This window comes from Medicago sativa, chromosome 8 (assembly GCF_051527215.1).
Source record: "Medicago sativa cultivar Bolivia chromosome 8, Bolivia_mono, whole genome shotgun sequence".
NCBI lineage: Eukaryota > Viridiplantae > Streptophyta > Magnoliopsida > Fabales > Fabaceae > Medicago > Medicago sativa.
In genome coordinates, this window is record NC_140756.1 from 43,072,827 (window position 1) to 43,095,037 (window position 22,211).

General features: G+C 35.5%; 2 protein-coding genes and 1 non-coding gene across 3 annotated transcripts; 1 reads left to right on the forward strand and 2 right to left on the reverse strand.

Annotated features, from left to right (window-relative positions):
- Window positions 1-9,659: 9,659 nt before the first annotated feature.
- LOC146899291 (cold-responsive protein kinase 1-like) lies at window positions 9,660-14,170 on the forward strand. The gene is made up of 7 exons (XM_085731757.1): window positions 9,660-9,939; window positions 10,293-10,413; window positions 11,084-11,199; window positions 11,303-11,513; window positions 11,889-12,126; window positions 12,257-12,407; window positions 13,670-14,170. Exons 2-7 carry the CDS (start codon window positions 10,350-10,352, stop codon window positions 14,057-14,059), a joined length of 1,170 nt encoding a protein of 389 aa, XP_085587883.1. The 5' UTR covers window positions 9,660-9,939; window positions 10,293-10,349; the 3' UTR covers window positions 14,060-14,170.
- On the reverse strand, window positions 12,907-13,010 carry LOC146899292 (U6 spliceosomal RNA). Its single transcript, XR_015024382.1, has one exon. It is a non-coding gene; the product is annotated as a U6 spliceosomal RNA (small nuclear RNA).
- Window positions 14,171-15,325: 1,155 nt separating the features above from the next.
- Window positions 15,326-21,604, reverse strand: LOC146899293 (histone-lysine N-methyltransferase, H3 lysine-79 specific-like protein). Its single transcript, XM_085731756.1, has 6 exons — window positions 21,471-21,604; window positions 20,648-20,952; window positions 20,517-20,569; window positions 20,104-20,141; window positions 16,473-17,085; window positions 15,326-15,823 (listed from the first exon to the last, which is right to left on the reverse strand). Exons 1-6 carry the CDS (start codon window positions 21,488-21,490, stop codon window positions 15,644-15,646), a joined length of 1,209 nt encoding a protein of 402 aa, XP_085587882.1. The 5' UTR covers window positions 21,491-21,604; the 3' UTR covers window positions 15,326-15,643.
- Window positions 21,605-22,211: the final 607 nt, after the last annotated feature.

Sequence of the window (22,211 nt, forward strand, 5' to 3'; positions counted from 1 at the left end):
ACTAGTGTTTGTTGATTTACCCTGTTAGTATGCGAATGGTAATGAGTTACCTTCGGTACTTGTTCTTGTGTTGTTGTGCTGTTGTTCTTATCTGTTGGTTGTTTTTCCCGTTGTATGCGACATGTACGGAAGTACTGTCGATACTTGTTCCGGTGTTCCGTTCTTTTAGGCGGGTCTGAGTTGAGTGGGGAGAAGCCGCATACTCCAGGTATCTTTTGGATAGAGAAGCTCAGTTGTTTGTGGTTGTGGTTTCGGCGAAGTTTGAGGAGCTTTCGAGGTTTTGTCCGTACATCAATGCGGAGGATGCTATGGTTTCCAAGTGTGTGAAGTTCGAGAGCGGTTTGAGGCCTGACATCTATCAATACATGTGTATTCAGGAGATCCGTGATTTTGATAATTTGGTGCATAAGTGTCGTATGTTTGATGAAACTGGGAAGGTCAAGTTTAATCATTACAAGGCTCAGAATGAGAAGAAGGGAAAGAGTTATGGATTTGGGAAGCCGTACAACAAGGACAAAGGCAAGAAGAGAGAATCTGGTGGAGGCTCTAAGGTGAATGTTGCTGAGGTGAGGTGCTACAAGTGTGGCACATTGGGTCATTTTGCTAATGATTGCAAGGGTAGTGAGAAATGCTACAAGTGTGGAGAAGTAGGTCACAAGGCTGTTGAGTGCAAGAAGGAGATCACTTGCTACAATTGTGGTGAGAAGGGGCATATCAGTACTAGGTTTACCAAACCGAAGAAGGCTGCGGGAAAGGTGTTTGCATTGAATGCGGAAGAGGTAGAGCATCCAGATAATCTCATCCAAGGTATGTGTTTTATCAATAGTACTCCTTTGATTGCAATTATTGATACTGATGCTACTCATTCTTTTATTGCGGTTAGTTGTGTTGAGCGTTTGGGTTTGGTTGTGACTCCGTTGTCTCGAGGGATGGTTATCGACACCCCGGCTAGTGGTTCAGTGACTACTTCTTTAGTGTGTGCTAAGTGTCCTGTTAGTTTTGGCAATGTTGATTTTGAGTTGGATCTTGTGTGTCTTCCGTTGAAGCATATGGACATGATTTTCGGTATGGATTGGATGTTGACTTTTGGTGTTAACATTAATTGTTTGACCAAGAGTGTGACGTTTTCTAAGCCAGTAGCTGAGGAAGGTGGTAAGTTCTTGACCGCGGAGCAAGTGAAGAAGTCCTTGGATGGCGAAGCTAGTGTGTTCATGATGTTTGCTTCCTTGAAGGAAAGTAGTGAGAAAGGTGTTGGTGATTTGCCGGTAGTGCAAGAGTTTCCAGAAGTTTTTCCGAACGACATTACCGAGTTACCTTCGGAGAGGGAAGTTGAGTTTGCAATTGATTTGGTACCTGGGACGAGTCCTATTTCGATTGCGCCGTATCGGATGTCTGCATTAGAGTTGGGTGAGTTGAAGAAGCAGTTGGAAGAGTAGCTAGAGAAACAGTTTATCAGGCCAAGTGTTTCACCGTGGGGAGCTCCAGTGTTGTTGGTTAAGAAGAAAGATAGAAGCATGAGGTTATGTGTGGATTATCGGCAGTTGAACAAGGTAACAATCAAGAATCGGTATCCGCTTCCGAGGATTGATGATTTGATGGATCAGTTGGTTGGTGCAAAAGTGTTCAGCAAGATTGATTTGAGATCAGGATATCATTAGATTCGAGTAAAGGCGGAAGATATATCCAAAACTGCATTCAGAACGAGGTATGGACACTATGAGTATTCTGTGATGCCATTTGGAGTATCTAATGCGCCAGGTGTTTTCATGGAGTATATGAATAGAATATTTCATCCTTTTCTGGATCGTTTTGTGGTGGTGTTTATAGATGATATTTTGGTGTATTCGAAGTCTGAAGAAGAGCATGCCGAGCATTTGAGGATTGTGTTGGGAGTTTTGAAGGAGAAGAAGTTGTTTGCTAAGTTGTCCAAGTGTGAGTTTTGGTTGCGGGAAGTGAGTTTCCTTGGTCATGTGATTTCTAAAGGTGGTATTATCGTGGATCCGTCGAAGGTTGATGCAGTGTTGCAATGGAAATCACCTAAGTCTGTTTTTGAAGTGAGGAGCTTTCTTGGATTGGCAGGTTATTATCGGAGGTTCATTGAGGGATTCTCTAAGTTGGCATTGCCATTGACGCAGTTGACTCGGAAAGGACAAGCTTATGTTTGGGATGCTAAGTGTGAGAAGAGTTTCCAAGAGTTGAAGAAGAGGTTGACTTCGGCTCCAGTGTTGATTTTGCCGAATCTGAAGGAATCGTTTGTTGTGTATTGTGATGCTTCTAAGATGGGTCTTGGTGGTGTGCTTATGCAGAATCGTCAAGTTGTGGCTTATGCTTCGAGGCAGTTGAAAGTGCATGAGAAGAATTATCCGACTCATGATTTGGAATTAGTGGCCGTTGTGTATGTGTTGAAGATTTGGAGGCATTATCTGTATGGTTTTAAGTTTGAAGTGTTCAGTGATCACAAGAGTTTGAAGTATTTGTTTGACTAGAAGGAGTTGAATATGAGGCAGAGGAGATGGTTGGAGTATCTTAAGGATTTTGATTTCCAGTTGAGCTATCATCCTGGAAAGGCCAATGTTGATGCTGATGCTTTGAGTAGGAAGTCGTTGCATATGTCTGCTTTGATGGTAAAAGAATTCGATTTGATTGAGCAGTTTCGAGATTTGAGTTTGGTTAGTGAGTTGACACCGGATGGTGTGAGGTTGGGAATGTTGAAACTGACGAGTAATATTCTGGAGGAGATCAAGAATGGTCAGAAGGGAGATTTGGAACTTGTAGATAGAGTAGTGTTGGTTAACCAAGGTAAAGGTGGGGATTTCAGGTTGGATGAGAACGGTGTTTTGTTGTTCCGTGATCGTGTTTGTGTACCAAGTGTTCTTGAGCTTAAGAGGCAGATTTTGGAAGAAGTTGTTTTGTTGACCTGGAATGAAGAAAGAGATCGCAGAGTTTGTATATGCTTGTTTGGTGTGTCAGAAGTCTAAGCTTGAACATCAGAAGCCGTCAGGTTTGATGCAGCCGTTGTTTGTGCCAGAATGGAAGTGGGATAGTATATCAATGGACTTTGTTGGAGCGTTGCCGAAGACTGCTAAGGGTTTTGATTCTATTTGGGTGATTGTTGATCGGTTGACGAAGTCGGCACATTTTGTTCCTATTAAGACCGGTATGTCTGTAGCGAAGTTGGCTGAAATCTACATTGAGCAGATTGTTAGATTGCATGGTGTTCCTTCTAGTATTGTGTCGGATCAGGATCTGAGGTTTACTTCTAAGTTTTGGGAAAGTTTGCAAGCTGCTTTGGGAACTAAGTTGAGGTTGAGTTCTGCTTATCATCCTCAGACTGATGGTCAGACGGAGAGGACTATTCAGAGTTTGGAAGATTTGTTGAGAGCTTGTGTGTTGGAGCAAGGTGTCAGTTGGATTGAATGTTTACCATTGATTGAGTTTACCTACAACAACAGTTTTCATTCTAGTATCGGAATGGCACCGTTTGAGGCATTGTGTGGTCGAAGGTGTAGAACTTCGTTGTGTTGGTATGAGTCAGGAGAAAGTGCTTTGTTAGGACCGGAAGTTGTGCAAGAGACGACCGAGAAGTTTAAGATGATTCAAGAGAAGATGAAAGCGTCTCAGAGTAGGCAGAAGAGTTATCATGATAAAAGGAGGAAAGACCTTGAGTTTCTGGTTGGTGATCATGTGTTTTTGAGAGTGAATCCTGTAACTGGTGTTGGTCGTGCTTTGAAGTGTCGGAAGTTGACTCCTCGTTTTGTTGGACCCTTTGAGATTGTTGAGAAGGTTGGGGTTGTAGCGTATCGGATTACGTTACCGCCATCTTTGTCGAATCTTCATGATGTGTTTCATGTGTCTCAGTTGAGGAAGTATGTGTATGATGCGTCTCATGTGATTTAAGTGGATGATTTAGAAGTAAGGGATAATTTGATCGTTAATACTTGACCAATTAGGATTGAGGATCGTGAAGTGAAGCGTTTGCGTGGCAAGGAGGTCGTTTTGGTTAAAGTGATTTGGGTTGGACCGACCGGTGAGAGTGCCACTTGGGAATCGGAGAGTAGGATGAGGGTTGCGTATCCAGAGTTGTTACCTTCAGGTAATTTTCGAGGGTGAAAATTCTTTTTAGTGGGGGAGAGTTGTAATAGCCCGATTTTCGCTAGTTTTATTTTATTATTTATTTATGTGTGTTATATGTGTTTATATGTGATTATTTGCCTCTGTGTGTATTTTCGGTTGGGAAGTGTAGAATTCGGTGTAGAAGGGTGTTTTAGTCATTTTGGACTTAGGGGCATTTTGGTCATTCTGAGAGCAGGGGTAATTTTGTTGGAGGATATTTTAGTGCTTAGTAAGAGTATTATTTTACCAAGTTACTAGAGAGGGTGTAGTAATTATTTTAATTACCATTAAGTGACCGTTAGTGTTATAATTTACCATTAAGTGAGTAGTAACATTTTGGGTGTTAGAATAGAAATGGATTAGGCCCATTAAGGTTTGAGAGATAAGCCCAATTGAGTAGAGCATATATATATAAACTCTAGTTGTTGGTGAAATTAGGTTTTACAACATTATTCATTTCATTTCATTTGAGAAGAGAAGAGATAGAGGCTAGAGAGAAGAACAACAACAAGGGTTAGAAGGCAAAGAGGGGATTCATCATCTAGGAGCTAAATTGAAGCTTGGGTTAGAAAATCTTGGTGTTAGAGGTAAGAGGGTTAGATTTCAACCATAATTCACATCTTTTTCTTTTTACCCATTTTGTGAAATTGATGAATTGAACCTAATTGATTGTAAATTTGTGTTCATGTTTTGATGCAATGTTTGGGTATGTAAATTAAATGTTAATTGAGTTGTTGATGATGAAATTACATGCTTAAGTTGTGGTTATATGTGTGCTTTGCATTTTTGTCCAAAAATGATGATATTAAGTGTTGCTGTGATGAATTGTTGATGAATTCATGATGTTTAGTTGCTGTTGTTGTTGAGAGGTGTTGTTGTTGATGATTAAAACATTGGGTAATCATAATTGATGAAGTTTGCTATGAACTTGTTTTGTTTTTGAAGTTTGATGGGAAATGGGTCAAATGATGATTTTTGTTTAGAGAATGTTTTGGGACAAATTTGATATGCATTTGTGTGTCTTTTCATGTTTAGAAATGTTTAAACAAACTTTGGGATCAAATTTGAGCTTTGGGAAGTCAAAATTGGAGTTTTGGGGTGAAAATGAGGTTTTTCCCGAGACTGGACTGTCATAACTCGCAGTTGCAAGTAAATCACTCGCAGTTGCGAGTTGCACAAGACAGAACTCCCTGTTTCGCGTTCCTGTGTCTTTTTCGCACGTTTCTGTTTTGAATTGGTTTTGGGTGTAAACATGAAAGTTGTAGATAATTTTGTTAGCTTTCCAGAGGCTTTGGTTTGACTTGAAAACGATTTTTGGTTTTTGAGTTATGAGGAAAATACTCCAAGGAGGTCTTAGAGAAAGTTTTACGAAAATTCCGCATAACTATTTCTAAGTCGACCCAAACCTTATGGATTGTTTCCAAACTTTGAAAGTTGAGTTTTATGAGTTCAACTAAGGTGTTTAATGGCATTTAAACTATGATGTGATGAATCTAACTTGTTTTGATTTGAAAATGGAAATTTTTGTGAAAAGTGATAAAGGGAGACGAACTTTGTGATTTTCATGAATTTGTTGTATTTGGCCGGTGAAACGCCAAGGTATCCTCTACTGCACTCATATGTGGCCTAGAGGTATGCTTAGTTGAGGCATTGGAACTTGTTTACTTGGTTTTGGTTAGATGACTCAATTATTTTCAATGTTGTGATTTTTGGAGACGAACTTGGTAGAAAATGATTTTTGAGAGCCAATTACTTATGAACCCTTTATGAATAGATTAATATGATTATGAGATGATGTATGAATGGTTGTTGAGTGATGAATATGATGTTTGTGATCAAATGTTGTATTTGTTCCTCTATTTGAATTGTAAGGAATTATGTGGAAATGTGGCAACTATATGTTGATTTATGTGGAGATGATTAATGATGTATGTATATGTCAAGTGGTGGTGAATTGTTGTCGATGAACATGTTTATGTTATGTTATTTGTTGAACATGTTAAATGTTGATTGTTGGTGGTGTATATATGTGACAACTATATGTTGTGTGATTTTTGATGTTGTTGGTGATTGTATATATGTTAAATTGGTGGTGAATTGTTAATGATTGCATATATACAAGTATTGGTGATGGTGAGGTGATTATTGTTTGTGTGAACATATGCATTTGTAGTTGAGTCATATGTTCATGCAATCATGACTGATGGTGGTGGATTTTATATCCAAGACTGATGGTGGCAGATTTTATATCCAATTGAGGTGAGTACGATGTTTTTGTTGCATCGAAGGTGACGACCTTGAGGTGATTTGGTACCACATGCATCAAGATGAGTCTAGAATCATTGCATAAACTGTTGGTGGATTGACTTGCATTGCAATGTGTTTTATGATTGATTGCTAACTGTAATTTGTGGATTGAATTATTGAGGGTTAATTGTTGATTGACTAGGTGAATTTGAGATATGTGTATGATACACTTGTTGAGATGAACTTGGAATGATGGTAAAGAATAATATGCATGTGATGTGGATACTTGTGAATATATGTATGGACTGTTATTCTCGAATATATTCTTTCATTTCCAATGTTCATGATATATGTTTTTTGTGGATTATGATGATGTAATGCTAACCCTCAGTGGTTTACCACCTACCTTTCTGTATGGACGGGTAGATGGAGTGCAGGATGCTTAGTTGTTTGCTTGATGATGCCGAGGAGTGGAGTTCCTCTTTTTCATGCAAGTGTCTAGATTAGGGCTCTGATCTAGGATAGTTCATGCATGTTGTTTTATTTTGACTATGTATTTCGGAGTTGTTGAGATATTTTGTTATTCGAGATTTGGAGGATACAATTGTATCATGTTGATATTTGGAGATGTTTTATGAATTATATGTATGTTCCGCTGCTATATTGTGTAAACATGATCTTTATGCATGTATGTTTTGTGGTTTATTCGAAGACGTAGCATCTATTTCTAGAATATGTCTGATGTATTCGCGCGTTTTACTGCTTATTAGAAATAGGGTGTTACAGTTATCATCAAAACTCTCAAAGGTTTATTGTTAAACACATATTGTTCCAATAATCTCCCCCTTTTTGATGATGACAAACAATAATATTTAATATGTGCAATTGTTGTTCATCCAATTAACAAGTTGACTGTAAGGGTTTGAGGTTTGCAAGCTCCCCCTGAGTCTAATAGTACTTAAGGTGAGTTTTGTAAGCTCCCCCTGAGTTCTATCCATGTTAATTAAATTCATCATTTAAAAGCGCAATAACACTCAGAATATTCTCACATTAATTACTTCTTCTCATCTGTTTGCGTATCGTTAAATTTTTTGAAGATGATATATTTTCTATATGAAGATTTTTTTTAACTGAAGAAGTTTTTTTCTCCTACAGACAGATCGTTAGTTGAAGATTGTTTTAGCCAAAATTTACAAAAGGGAAGGATTGTTGTGTTTTTGGTTGTTGAGTTGGCTTCATTTTGTTAATATGTTTTGGCAAGATGTGGTACGAGATGTTCTATACATGCAAGTACAACATCTTTACATAAGCTGTTGTACCATATTTGCATTTTTTGGAGTGTGTGGTTTTGCGTGTGATCTAAGAAGATTTGGTTGAAGTTACTTGTGCTCCAAGAAGCGTGTGCTTCTATAAGCTTTCCTCTGTTGGTGTATATTTGCTGTGTGTTTGATGTTATTTCCAAAAATGATTTGCTTCAAATATATAGCGTGCTTCCAGAAGATTTGAAGCAAATATATTTCTTTAAGGAATATTTGGAGCAAATATATATTTTATTATCTAAAAGATTTGTGCCGAAAATATAATAGATTTGGTTAAAATATATTTTGTGCTTCTAGAAGATTGTTGCTGAAAATATAATTATGGATAACTCAATTGGTTAGCCCATTGAAGAAAAAACCCATGCAGAACAGTGGCTATATAAGGAAGACTCTACCCTAATAACATCAGTGAAGCCGTCATTGAAGAATTGAATTTTAGGGTTTCGTTGTTTTGAGTGTGTTTTATTATATACCACTCTGGTGCTGCTAGTGATTATCAAAAGCTTAGAGTTGGTTTGTTGCTTAGAGTTGGTTTGTTTTAGTTGAGTTATATTTTGTTCTTTTTATACCACTCTAGTACTTCAAGCAAGAGTCAATTTGTCTTTTGGAGCTGTTATCTTATTTAATTGTAGCCGTGATTGAGTCAATCATTGAGGTTAGTGATTGAGAGAAAGTGAGAGGGATCTCTCATATTTAGGGGGAGTCCTAGATAGAAATACACGAGTAATATTAGGTGAAGAGGCGGTGTTTGTTCACATAAGACTAGAAAATGATACTGTTGAGAGTGTATTTTCTTTCTTGGGTGGGTGCCCCCAGATGTAGGTGACATTACACCTAACTTAGTTACCAATTCTCGTGTTCTTATTTATCGCATTGTTTATTGTTTATTGTGCTATATTGTCGTACATGTTGTGCAGGACATCACCTATTGTCGTACTTGTTGTCCAGGACATCGCATAGAACATCTTTCCTACAAGTACTAAAATTTCAATGAACAATAATAATAATAATAATTATAATAATAATCCTTATAAGGGCATTGGTGCGTCTAATAGCGTTTTTTTCTTCTTATTTGAATTGGGATTTTTAAAAAAGAAAATGATGTGATGAAGATCTGGATTTAAATATGAAGATGATGATTGGACATGCCATGTCACCACAAAACAATCACAAATTCCATCTTTAACGGAGTTCGACAGAAAGGGTAACAACGTAAACATTGTGTAATTTAAAGGACCAATTTAAAACTTTTTTTTTTGAGAGAAGGACCAATTTAAAACTTAAAAACTTAAAAGATAATATTGATTTTCTTACGAATAACTTTGATTTTTGCATTTTTTTAAGGGTTTTACTAATCAGTGTCCTCAGGGCAATTGTTAAGAAATCTATAAATAGAAAATTTGCCTTAAAAATATAAATTTTGACTTTTGATTAAGTAATAATTATTTCACTTTTTTTTTTTTAAAAAAGTTACTCCCTCTTTTCCTTTTGAATTGTCTCTTTTGTAGAAATGTTTTGTTTCTATTTAACTATCACTTTTGAAGTTCAATGCAATATTATATGTTATTTTACCAATATTACCCTTAGTTATTTATTATAGAGAAAGAAATATATGAAACAAGATATTAAATGAATGAGGCCATTATTGGAAAACCATAAATTATTGTATCAAAAGTAATCATTTATTGATTGTCTTGGTTTGTGTAAAATGCTAAAATATGACAATTAGAAGATATATGAGAAATTCTAATATGGTCACAAGACCAAAGAAATAGTATTTTGTCACACACATAAAAATATTTTTTTAATCATAAAGAGAAAATTGATAAAAAAGATGATTGAATATTTTGAGGAAAATCTTTTTACATGTGTGTCCAAACATTATTGATTTGGTCTTGTGACCATAGAAGAATACCTCCTCACATAATACTTGTTTTGATTACTTAACCACTTACCAAAGACATTGTTTAACATTTTGTTTTTTAAGTGTGTGGCACATAACCTGATATTCGTAGCCATTTTTAAACTTAAAACAGACATGTATTACTGGGAGGTGTTTTGGAAGTTCAAGATGACAATAAATAGATCAACTTCACCGAACCAGCGGTCGCCTTAAAAGCATTACAATTTTGATTAAAAGTCACACACACAGAGTCTCTCTCTCACATTTTCTTGTTCGACGCGAGAAAAGAAACCCTGAGTCAACGAATTTCACAACACAGTACTGCACTGCCTGGAGCCGTGCTTGGTTTTATTTCAGGTTTCTTTTTTCACCTCCCTTTTCTTTCTTTCCACCTATTTTCAACATTGATTTATTTCTTTCCTCATTTTGGATTTACTTTCATCCAATTCTATATACTATATTCTACTGAGATATGGGTTGGTTGACATGTTCAAATAAATACTTTTAAATTTAAATTAAATTTGACTTTTATTTGCCTATTGGCTGGCTAAGCTAGAATAACTAATACTATTATTATATGTTTCATTTAATTATTAATATTAGTTTGGAAATTAAATATTCAAGATTCAATATTGTCAATATGAATGAATTTTCAAGCTTTTGAAAGTATTTGATGATATGTTGATTCTCATTTATCTCTTAATTTACAGCTTTAAGTTTGTTTGATCTATTGGAGCACTGTACTGCACTGCACTGCGGTTACTCTCATGACTTGTTGCTCTCAATTTTTTAGGTCTTCTTCAGCCACACGATTCACCGGAACAGATATAGGTAATCTGTGATCTCAATTTATAGATCATCTTCTCCCTTTCCTTTCGATATTATATATGTATTCAATTAATTGCTTTATGACTTGATATGTGTTAGCAATTCTATAAAGTAGACTTATTCTAATAATTCCATTTCATTAAAAGCTGCGACAAGCAAAATGGCCAAACATGAGAAAGCGTGTTCTGACAACCAACATGCTTTTATACCATTTGCTTTTGACACTTTCGGTTTCCTAGCATCAGAGGCTATTGACCTTTTACATAGAGTTCAAAAGGTCATGCATAGCAATGTCATGTCTATGAATGTTGTGTTCACGAGGATTGGTTTTGCCATCCAAAAAGGTCTAGCAGCGCAGCTTGTTGCCCGCTTGTCTTCTATGCAAGTGTAAATAATGGTTTATATATATAAAAATTAATGTGAGTGAACAACCTTTGGCCGAGCTGTTTTTGTAAGTTTGTATATATAAGAGATGTATCAAGTGAGAGGAGGGGAGTTGTTATATTTGAGAGATGAGAGGAGTAATTAACATTCATCACATTAAAACCAACGGTTAAGATGTTTTCAGCTTTAAAACCATGTGATTAATACATTCCCTACATATATATTCAAAACTTTCATATATTTCAAAATGATTATGGTTAATTAAGTTAATGTTTCTATGTTGCAACAGATATTTCAGAACTTCACAATGTCAAAATTTACACTTATAAGGAATTGCGAATTGCCACTTCAGGGTTTAGTCTTGCAAACAAGATAGGGCAAGGAGGTTTTGGATCAGTCTATAAGGTGATTGCATTAGTATGAAATCACCTAGAATTCACAAAGAAATCTATTTGTGCTTTTACCAATATTTCTTGTTTAGTGACTGATAGCATCCTCCACTGTACAGGGAAAGTTGAGAGATGGATGCATGGTAGCTGTAAAAGTTTTATCAGCTGAATCAAAACAAGGGGTTCAAGAGTTTTTGACAGAAATCAAGGTGATCTCTAGTATAGAGCATGAGAATCTAGTGAAGTTGAATGGTTGTTGTGTGGAAGACAATCATAGAATTTTGGTATATGGTTATCTTGAGAATAATAGCCTAGCACAAACACTTCTTGGTAAGTGATTTGTCATAAATTATACTCCTTCCGTCCCTATATATAAACTCCCTTTGCTTTTTTCACATTTCTTAAGAAAATTTGTTAGTGAAATTAATGTGTCTATTTTGTGTGTTCATATTACCAAATTGTCCTTTGTTTGTATGCGTGTTAAATTTGACTTTTCATATTGCAAGATAAGTTAGTAGGATTAATTTTGGGTATGTTCAAGGAAATAATAAATGCATCTAGTAATTTGAAAAGAGGTTTATATTTAGGGACAAATTTTTATTCAAATGGGTCTTATATATAGGGACAGACGAAGTATAATGTTATTAAGTGATATGAATGTAGTTAATCTATCATAATAATGTATTAGTCCTCATGAGTTTATAGGTTCAGGGCATAGCAGCATTAAATTCAGTTGGCTTGTAAGGCGCAACATTTGCATAGGTGTTGCTCGAGGGCTTGCATTCCTTCATGGAGAGGTTCAACCACATATAATTCACAGAGATATAAAAGCCAGCAATATATTACTTGACACAGATCTCCAACCCAAAATTTCAGATTTTGGCCTTGCAAAGCTTATCCCTCCAAACCTGACTCATATTAGTACAAGGGTTGCTGGAACTGCGTAAGTTCACTTTTCTTTCTTTACTTGTTGGATAGTTTTTTAGTTAGTTAATACCCGTAAATGACAGATTTTGGAAATTTCAAGTTTGTCAGGCCTATTAAATTTAACCATACCCTGTTTGGTTTTGTAGTGGTTATGTCGCACCTGAGTATGCAATACGAAATCAAGTGACAAGAAAATCAGACATCTATAGTTTTGGAGTGCTACTATTAGAAATTGTTAGTGGGAGGCCCAACACAAACAGACGCTTACCCGTTAAAGAACAATATCTTCTTACAAGGGTAAGGTTCTTTCTTTGTGCAAATATTGAATAACAGAAACTTGTATGAAGTGTGAGTGAAATGTTATTTGAGATTGACTACAATGCCATTTCACTTTCTTTATTCTTGGAAAAGACTACAATTTAACAAGAAGATAACTTAAGGGCTAACAGTGCAAACAAAATATCATAAAGGACCAAGTCGGAAAAAATAAAACTTGGCCAATCTGAAATAAAGTTTAACCTTCTGAACTTAAAAGTTCATTCTCAATTGGAGGTTGCAAAACATATTAGGTAACTGTTAAGCCTGCTATGTAGATATCCTAAAAGAATGAGCTTTTAGTAATATCAAATTTGTAGATTCAAGACATACTTTAGATGAGAACGGTTTCTTTAAGTTAAGTGTCAAGCAATGAAAACCTATTCCCTAAAACTTTGGAATCTATACATTCATGGTTTGAAGGTTTAGAGCGAATTGGACATAGATTCCATCTCATATATTTCTTTGATCTGAATTGTGAATGAATTTACGGTTCCTGTTAGGATATACGGTTGATTCTTGTATAGGGGTCATGCTAATCTTCTATATATTGTTCATATTTTATCAGATGTCCACAAATGGGATATTTGAGACACTTAAGGTGGGTGGTCAAGGGGATGGGGTAGGCACAGGTGATTCATCAATATCAATGGAAAGAATGGCTTCAACATAGCTAATTTTTTTTTGGTGGTGTCTGGGGTTCGAACCCCAGACCTTGCATATATTATGCATTGTCCTTACCATGGGACAACATAGCTAATGTTTGGTGTCTATCTAGATGGTGTGTAAAATCATTTTGTATTGCTGTGTATTTGTTACACCCATGTTGTATGCAGCATTCAAAGGGGCTTAATATACCTATTTGTAATTCAATTTTAAGAACCATTGGTTGGCACAACTTGTGCTTGACTGGTCTTCAATGACATTTTGTCCTATGAGAAGGAAAAAAGAAAGGAAATTACTGATTCTAAGTTGTTCCCTTTCAAAATTGCTGCACTGGTGCTCCCTTATACTACAGTAAAAATTAATTGATGTTTATGATTAAAACTAATAAAATAAATCTCTACCACTCATTCATTTTTAAACAATATATCAACGGTTAATAAAAAGGGATCACTGGTGTATCTTTTGATGGGGTATACCTTAGAACGCAGCGGTAGGATGTTAAAAGACAATATACTATCAACTAGACAAGTAGAAATTCTACTCTTGATGTATGACTGACATACTAATGTGTCATGCAGGCATGGGATTTGTATGAGGAAGGGGAGCTAAAAAATTTGGTGGATGTTTTTCTAGAAGGGGACTTCAATGTTGAGGAGGCAGTCAAATTTTGCAAGGTTGGTCTTCTTTGCACGCAGGACTCTCCTCAGCTCCGGCCTTCTATGTCCACTGTGCTTAAAATGCTTATCGGTGAAAAAGATGTGAACGATGATAATATGATAAAACCAGGCATGATATTTGAATTTGTAGATGCCAATGACCTAGGGAACAAAAGAGGTAAGGCTGAAATGGAAAGTACTTGTACTTCTTTGTTGGCAGGTTCAGGGAATCAAGATGATTCATCTTCATCAGGAACCGGGACCTCATTTGCCACCATGACTTTCACAGCTATTTATGATCGAACCAATTAATTTGAATTGGGTGTTGGAGTAAGCCCTATTAGCTAATTAAGTTAAGTTGATTGGATTCATTTTTGTATCACGACATTAATTTATATATTTTTTATTCGTCGTTTTTTGTTAGTCCCTTTGCCATTTTTTTTAGAGGACCTTTTTCCAATTTTATTCTGGATTAAGAAAAATTGATAGTGTAATTAATATATATATATACATTTTGAGTTAAGATCCTCTCCATTTGCTTAAAATAAATGGACAATGTCATTTGGTGAGCGATAGATACAAGTATGTAATGGGTCCTACCGCTAAGTGGGTTCCATTACTATTCATTATTTTCAAACTTCATTGTCTCTTTATATCTCTAAATAGAAGAAAATGAGAGACTAACAAATGAAGATGATCTTAACACACATTTTGTCTATGACTGACTATTACCAAATTGTCTTTTGCTTATAAATATTGACTTCACGGATGTTATCATTGTTTGGATAGTTATGAGGCAACACTAGATCTCAATCATTATTTATAACATGAGTAATTAATGTATATGAGGATGTTTTAGTTCACGTGTTTGTCCTGTGTTATGAAATATGGTGTGTTAAAAAATAAAAAATGTTTTGAAGAGATTGATGTTGATGTGACTACCCTTATTCAAAAAGGCACAAAAGTCTATTGTGGTGTTGTTGAAGACACTAAATGGAGGTTCAAATTTGTTTCTGATGTTTGTTGGACCACCCGCTCTTAGTGGTTGTATTAAGCTTAACGGATAATAAGGTGACATTGTGATTGGTGATATTGGTGACATTGGTCAACCACAATGTCACAAATGTACAAAGAAACAAAAAAATATTGTGAAAGAGAAAGAAGAAAGACACTTGTGACATTGTGGTTGGTCAATGTCACAATGTCACCACCCACAATGTCACCGAAGTGCTACTCGTCGTTGCTGCTAGCTGATGGCAAACCTGTTCATTATTAGATTCAAAGGTATTTGAAGCTTTAACTATGCAAAAAGGTTTTGAAATTGCAAAATTTGTTAAGCAAATTAAACTTTGAATAATCAACTGAAATGACCTAACTTTCAATAGCCAAATACAGATAACTCCTATTCCAAGAAGTGATTACATGTTCTATATCATCAAATCCAAGTGGAAATGAACTTAACTTACATGTTCTACCTACCTATCCATTTAACTACACAGAACAAGAGCTGAGTGTTTTTCTTTACAAAGAAACAGAGAAAAAGGAATAAGAACAAAAATGTTGAAATTCAAAACCAAATTAAAGCACGGATATCCCAAAATTAAAATACTCAGACCAGTTTCCTAGTCTACAACAAACAAACTGCTTACATTGTTTTGCATATACCTCATACACTATTCTGTTACATGATACTCCCTCTGGTCATTATTATAAGCAAAAGTTTACTTTTTAGATTCATTCGATGTATGTAGTCTATATATAGACCACATACATCATTTATTGAATGAACCTAAAATGTCAATTTTTGCTTATAATAGTGACCGGAGGGAATACAAACTAAAATACATACACATTATTTCAAGTAAACCTGTATTAGAATGCAAATAAGATTCCATATCAATGGAGTTTCCCCTTTATGACTTTAGCAGCCTGTATCTGATCTGCAAGTGACACTTTTTTCTGCATTTTCTCTCTTCTGATAAGCTCTAAATCCAATTTACTGTGAGTTGGAAAATTGGAATAAATAACGTCTCCTTCTCTAGCTACTTCACTTCTGATGATGTTATTTACATGATTCTGAAGACAGGAAAAACATACCATCATTAGTAGCTAAAATATGCAAGGTCCAGAGTTCAAACCCTGGCCACCACCAAAAAAGCTAAAAGGAAATCATACCGTCGTTTGTGCCACTTTCATTAATAGAAATTTCACCTTTCCCTTAGTTTTTATTTTTATTAAAAATAAAGTAGCAATGAGGATTACATACATAATAAATAACAAAAAAAAGGGTCGGGCTGAAAATACTCAATTGAATATAACAATTAAGCTCAAAATACTATTTTCAAAATGGCATATTCCTAAGATAAATGCCTTTTTAATCTGCTTCTATCCTTAATCCAAATACAGGCTATCATGATTAAGTTTCTAATAAGTCAAACCAATAATGCAAGTGTTTTCAAATTTCAACAGACAAAGCAACCAAGCAGTTAATCTCTTGACAGAAAATGGATTCAACAATTAAAATTCCTATTTCTATAAGTCCAAAAATGAGAAACTAACCAACTTTGCTCAGTATTCTCCTTTGCCTTTCACTAAACTATAATTGCAACTTAGCTGAGATTTAATTCATTCTGCCATCTCAATACTTACACTAATCTCATTTTTAATTGACTCATCATGTTGCATTTATAAACAGCCAATAAACGAGAAAATATTGAATGCTTACCTTAGTTAATTTAGAGCCAAGTTTGAATTCTTGAGTAACATCCTCGGCACATTTGTCTTCCTCTGCATTTTTGTATGGTTGATTCTTTATATTCTCTCTAGCTTTTGTCCTCTCTCGGAGATCTTTTCTCTTTTGAGTGAGCATAACCTTTTTTATCGCTTTTATCTGTGCCTCTTTCTCCGCTTTTATTTTGGCCATCTCTTTGGCCTTTGCCTTCTCTGTAATACGCTGAAGCTGATTGAGAAGAATCATTTCTTCTTTTATCTTGTCGTAGCTATCCCAATCAAGTTCTTCTTCTCCACTCCCTCCTTTCTTTGCTGATTTGGCTATGATTTCCGTCCACAAATGAAATAATTTATTTGTTCCAACAATTGTCATCAGCTTTTCTTTTTCCTTTTCCTCTGCCTGCAGAATTCGGTGGAACTCAAGTTGTTCTTTTATCTTATCATAGCTGTCCCAATCTAACTCAACTTGACCACTCCCTCCTTTCTTGGCTGCATTTGCTATGTTTTGTTCCCATAAGAGGAAAAACTGCTCCCCTGCCCGCTGTGACTTCAGTCGCTCTTCCCAGACACGTCTCAGAGAATAACTTATCTTTTCCTTGATCTGATCACTGCAGGAAGGTTGGTAAAAGATTGGAGAATGAATTGCCATTGGCTACATTCTATTGTTATTCATGCCAAAGAGCAAGACAACCTAAAAATTTCTGTCTAACAATATTTACAAGTAAGAATATAGTATACCTAATTGAAACCAACAGGACGAACAATACCTCGCTGCAACTACAATACTAGAACAATTTTCTTAGTAGAATATATTACTATTAGAAGGAAGTTTGTAACTAGATTGAAATTAGTTTCTAGTTGGCTTGATCATCTGAGTCCGAATAATTTGTTATGATCTTGTATTCATTATCATTGATTTTAATCTTACTTTATTTATCAGATAATGATAGAAATAGAGCATACTCCTTATTGAAAACACAGTGAAATGATCGAGAGGTGGTCTGATTCTTGTTTGATTTCTCATTTGTTTGTAATTGGTTTTGAGTATCCCTTGTACTCCCTATAATATACTTTTGCAGAAAAAAAAAAGTGAAATATGCATGGATTTCTGTTTCTTTTGTTCTTAATTATATTATTGAAGTGGCTACAAGAGAAAACATCAAACAACTTTGAATATTTTTCAGACATAAGGGTAACAACCTTGGTGCAACGGTAAAGTTGTTGTCACGTGACTGAAAGGTCACGGGTTCAAATCCTAGAAACAACCTCTTGTGTAAAAAAAAACAAGGTAAGGCTGTGTACAATACACCAATTGATGAGACCCCTTCCCGGACCTTGCGTATGCGGGACTTTACACTGTGTTTGGTAGAGGAGAAAAAGGAGAGAGAGAAGTTGAAGAGAGAGAAGTAGGAGACAAGTCCTACACTTCTCTTGTTTGGTTGTGGTGAGAAAGAGAGAAGAGAGAGTTAAAATCTGTGGGGCCCACTGATTTTTGAGTCTTCTCATGGATGAGAAGAAACAGGGGAGAGTTGCATTTTTTGCAATTTTCCAATTATACCCTCCATTGCATCAAGAAAATACAAAAACGTAAATTTATAACTGAATGGTTGTGCACTTGTGCTGTAGGTGAAGTTAATTGCACTTTTAATTAATTTCATAGTAAAAAATTCTCAAAATAAATTTACTTAGCAACAAAAATAATATGAACCACACTTCCGTCTTAAAAAATTAACTTATTTTCTTACGTACTATAAAAAAATTAACCACACTTCCGTACTATAACTTAATAAAAAAATTATTCATTTTTTAATTAATTCAAATGAAGATTTTAGTTAACGTTGATAAAAAAATGTATTACAGGTAATATAAATTATTTTTTTCATAAAAGGGAGCATAAATTATGTTTTTCTACTCCAAACAATTATTTAGTTTCTTTTTATTGTGTTTAAGGGCATTTTTGTCCTTTAAAAGCAATTACATTATTCTCTCTCTTCTATATCTCTTATCTTTCTCTTCTACCAAACATTACATCAAATCTACTCAATCTCTCACCTTTTTCTCTCTTCTCAAACTCTCTCTTACCTACTTCTCTCTTCAAAATTTCTCTTCGTAACCAAACACACCCTTAGTGCACCAGGCAGCCCTTATATTAATAAGGGTAACAGAAATTGGGATAAAAGTATAGAATGACCTCAAGGTTTAGACAAATAAGCCCATGAATATATCCCTTAGAGAAAAAAAAACAGCAATAACTTGCAAATTCAGATGCTATATATCCTAAAAAACATTGTTACTTTTAGTAGTATATGTTACAATCGGTTTCTCCAAGCCAAGTAACATACAATAAAACTATGCGATCATCACAAGCATGTTGCCTGTGCTCTTCCACCAGAATTATGTACAGTAGGAACATTCCATATTATTGGAATAACCAAGTCCCACATAGATTAAAGATAAGGTCTGACCAAAGTTTATAAAGAGAGGCACCGCTGACCTTACAAGTTGGTTGCGTAAGGTTGTGTTAGGTCCAATATAAAAACCTAATATGCTATCAGTGCGTATCCAGGACCCGTTGGGTCACCGAATATCATGTTTTTGCTAGCTATCGAGCCACTCCGGTCACGCTCCAAATGTTCAATTCTGGGCGTGAGGTTGAGTCCAGTCACGCTTCATGTTCGTTGCGTAAGGTTGAGTTAGGACCAATATAAAAACCTAACTATTAGCGCGTATCCAGGACCCGTTGGGTCACCGAATATCATGTTTTTGCTAGCTATCGAGCCACTCCGGTCACGCTCCAAATGTTCAATTCTGGGCGTGAGGTTGAGTCCGGTCACGCTTCATGTTCGTTGCGTAAGGTTGAGTTAGGACCAATATAAAAACCTAATATGATATCAGTGCCTATCCAGGACCCGTTGGGTCACCGACTATCAGGTTTTTGCTATCGAGCCACTCCGGTCACGCTCCAAATGTTCAATCCTGGGTGTGAGGTTGAGTCCGGTCACGCTACAAGTTGGTTGCGTAAGGTTGAGTTAGGTCGAATATAAAAACCTAATATGATATCAGTGCCTATCCAGGACCCGTTGGGTCACCGACTATCAGGTTTTTGCTATCTAACCACTCCGGTCACGCTCCAAATGTTCAATCCTGGGCGTGAGGTTGAGTCCGGTCACACTACAAGTTGGTTGCGTACGGTTGAGTTAGGTCCAATATAAAAACCTAATATGATTTCATGCCTATCCAGGACCCGTTGGGTCACCAACTATCAGGTTTTTGCTATCAAGCCACTCTTGTCACGCTCCAAATGTTCAATCCTGGGCGTGAGGGTAGGCCCAATATAAAAACCTAATATCTTATAAAGAGAGATAGATATGTTATTAACAAAGGATATTTTTTTTGGTTACATTAACAAAGGATTATGATTATTCTTTCTTGTGTGTGAAATATTAATAAATTATGGAAATTGAAGAGTTCAAGACCAAATAATTTTTCCTTCTCAATTAATCCTTGATAATTTTCATAATTTGTTTTTACATGCATAACATAAACATGATTTTGCAGGGTATAAGCTTACAATCTGTCTTGAGGAGGCGTACATAATATTTTTTTTTTTAAGGTCTTGTGTTTACCTATGACAACGGGGATGTTCAGCCATCTTCTTCTTCACCTGAAAATTTTTTAGTTGAAGGGGAAAATGAATATAATGAATGACCAGAAGTGAATCATGGGCCAGGAACTACCAAGTAAAAGAAAAAAAAAATTGCAAAACCAATTAGCATCTGACTAATGAGGGAAAAGAACCACATAACCAAAATAGTATCTCAGAGTCCTAAAATCAAGGTTTTAAATAGTGGTCACTGCAACATAACTGTTTTTAATGTTCCCAAAACCGCAATTGAGGCCACATTTAACTGCGATTCTCCGCAACCTCTATTTAAAACCCTGCCTAAATCATTTCAACAATAAGGCATGTCAAACTGTGATGTGAACACAAAAATAAAGGAAGACTCCAATCTAAACAAAGACTCTTACTTGACTTCACCTTGGGGTCCTTCAAAGCCTCTAATGTTCTCATCCTAATTCGCTCACGGGTCTCTGCAATTGGTTTCATAATTAATCACTTAAACAACAAAATGATCCAAAAATGGTAAAATAAACTCGAATGTAAAGTACCTGCAGTGTGTTTCCTTCCCTTATTCCAAGGTACTTTTCCTTTGTTTGCTAGTCCTATTCTCATTCTCCTCATTCTCTCTTTATCAAGAGATTTTAGAGAGTCGACATTGTTCAAATAATCAAAAGAATCTTGTTCAACATTGTGGTGTTCGGCATCAACAGAAAAAGACAATGTTGATTTAGGGATTGTTGGAGGGGAAAATGTACAAGCGCAATTCAACCTATTGCTCAAAAGTTGTTGCCTTGAATAATAATTGTTGGGAATATGATTCAAAGGAGTGTGTGGAACAGACATTCCTCTCACACTGACAACATTTTCACGTAATAAATAAGTCAGTAATTATGAAGCACAAACACCATACACGACACACGACACTGACACATCAACAACAATAAAGTTTAAAGAGGAGTAGTCACTTTAGTCCCTCAATGCAGAGAAATTGCAAAACAGTCCCTGAATATAGACCTTGTTGGTCAATTTCAGGGACTAAAGTGACTAACAGAGTGTACATTCAGGGACTGACTTGACTAACATAGTCTGCATTCAAGGACTAAATTGACTAACAGAGTCTCCTCCATTCAAGGATTATTTTGCAATTTATCTGCATTCAAGGACTAAAGTGACGACTCATTTCCTATTCAGGGTCTAAAGTGACTAATCTCCCTTAAAGAAAATGACATAATTCAATATAATCACAAGTGCCAGGACGGCAATTGTCCGACACTGGGACAAGCCTTCAATCTTAAGTGTCCGTGCAACAGTAAAGTAAATAAATAAGCATAACACAATAAATACAGTGTGAGGGAGATGATGTTACATTACATTGAGTTGAAGTAGAGCATGTTGGTTGGAAAGAGCAGTTAGGAAGGTGAAAAGGAACATGAATGAGTTGGAACTCAGACACCAGCGACTCCGGTTCTATCTATATGTGGTCTGAATTATATGCACTGCAATTTATTAGATTTAGCTTTTTTCTTTTGTTTTAAGACGAGATAAAGGTTTCAAAGTTGGGCCATATACTATTTTTTAACGCTAATTTACTACATACTTTACGCACGCCAGTTTTTACTGACACACCCTCCCTTTTTTATTTTTCAAAAGTCTCATCTCTTTTAGAATGTGTTTTTTATTATGTGGTGAATTTTTTTTTTTTGATACAATTGATTTGTGTTAAAAATTAAGTTGAACATAAATTGATTTATATTTGGATACGATGATATATACATCATTCTTATCAATTTAAGTTTTTTCTTTTTTTGAAGAATTATCAATTTAAGTTGTTTGAATAGTTTGGATTAAAATTATTTTTAGGTGTAATCACCAATTATCCGTAAAACTTGGTATTTAATTTCTATTATATTATTTAAATATAATCGTACTTTTGAACAAAAAAAATATAGTTGTACTAAGATCAGTAGAAAATGTCCTCGTGAGCTTAACTCAGTCGGTTGAAACAATGCATAAAATATGCAAAGTCCAGGTTCGATTCCCGGCCACCACAAAAAAAAAATTAGTAGGAAATATAGCTAGACTAGATGCAGCTTGCTCTCGTTGAACTCCAAA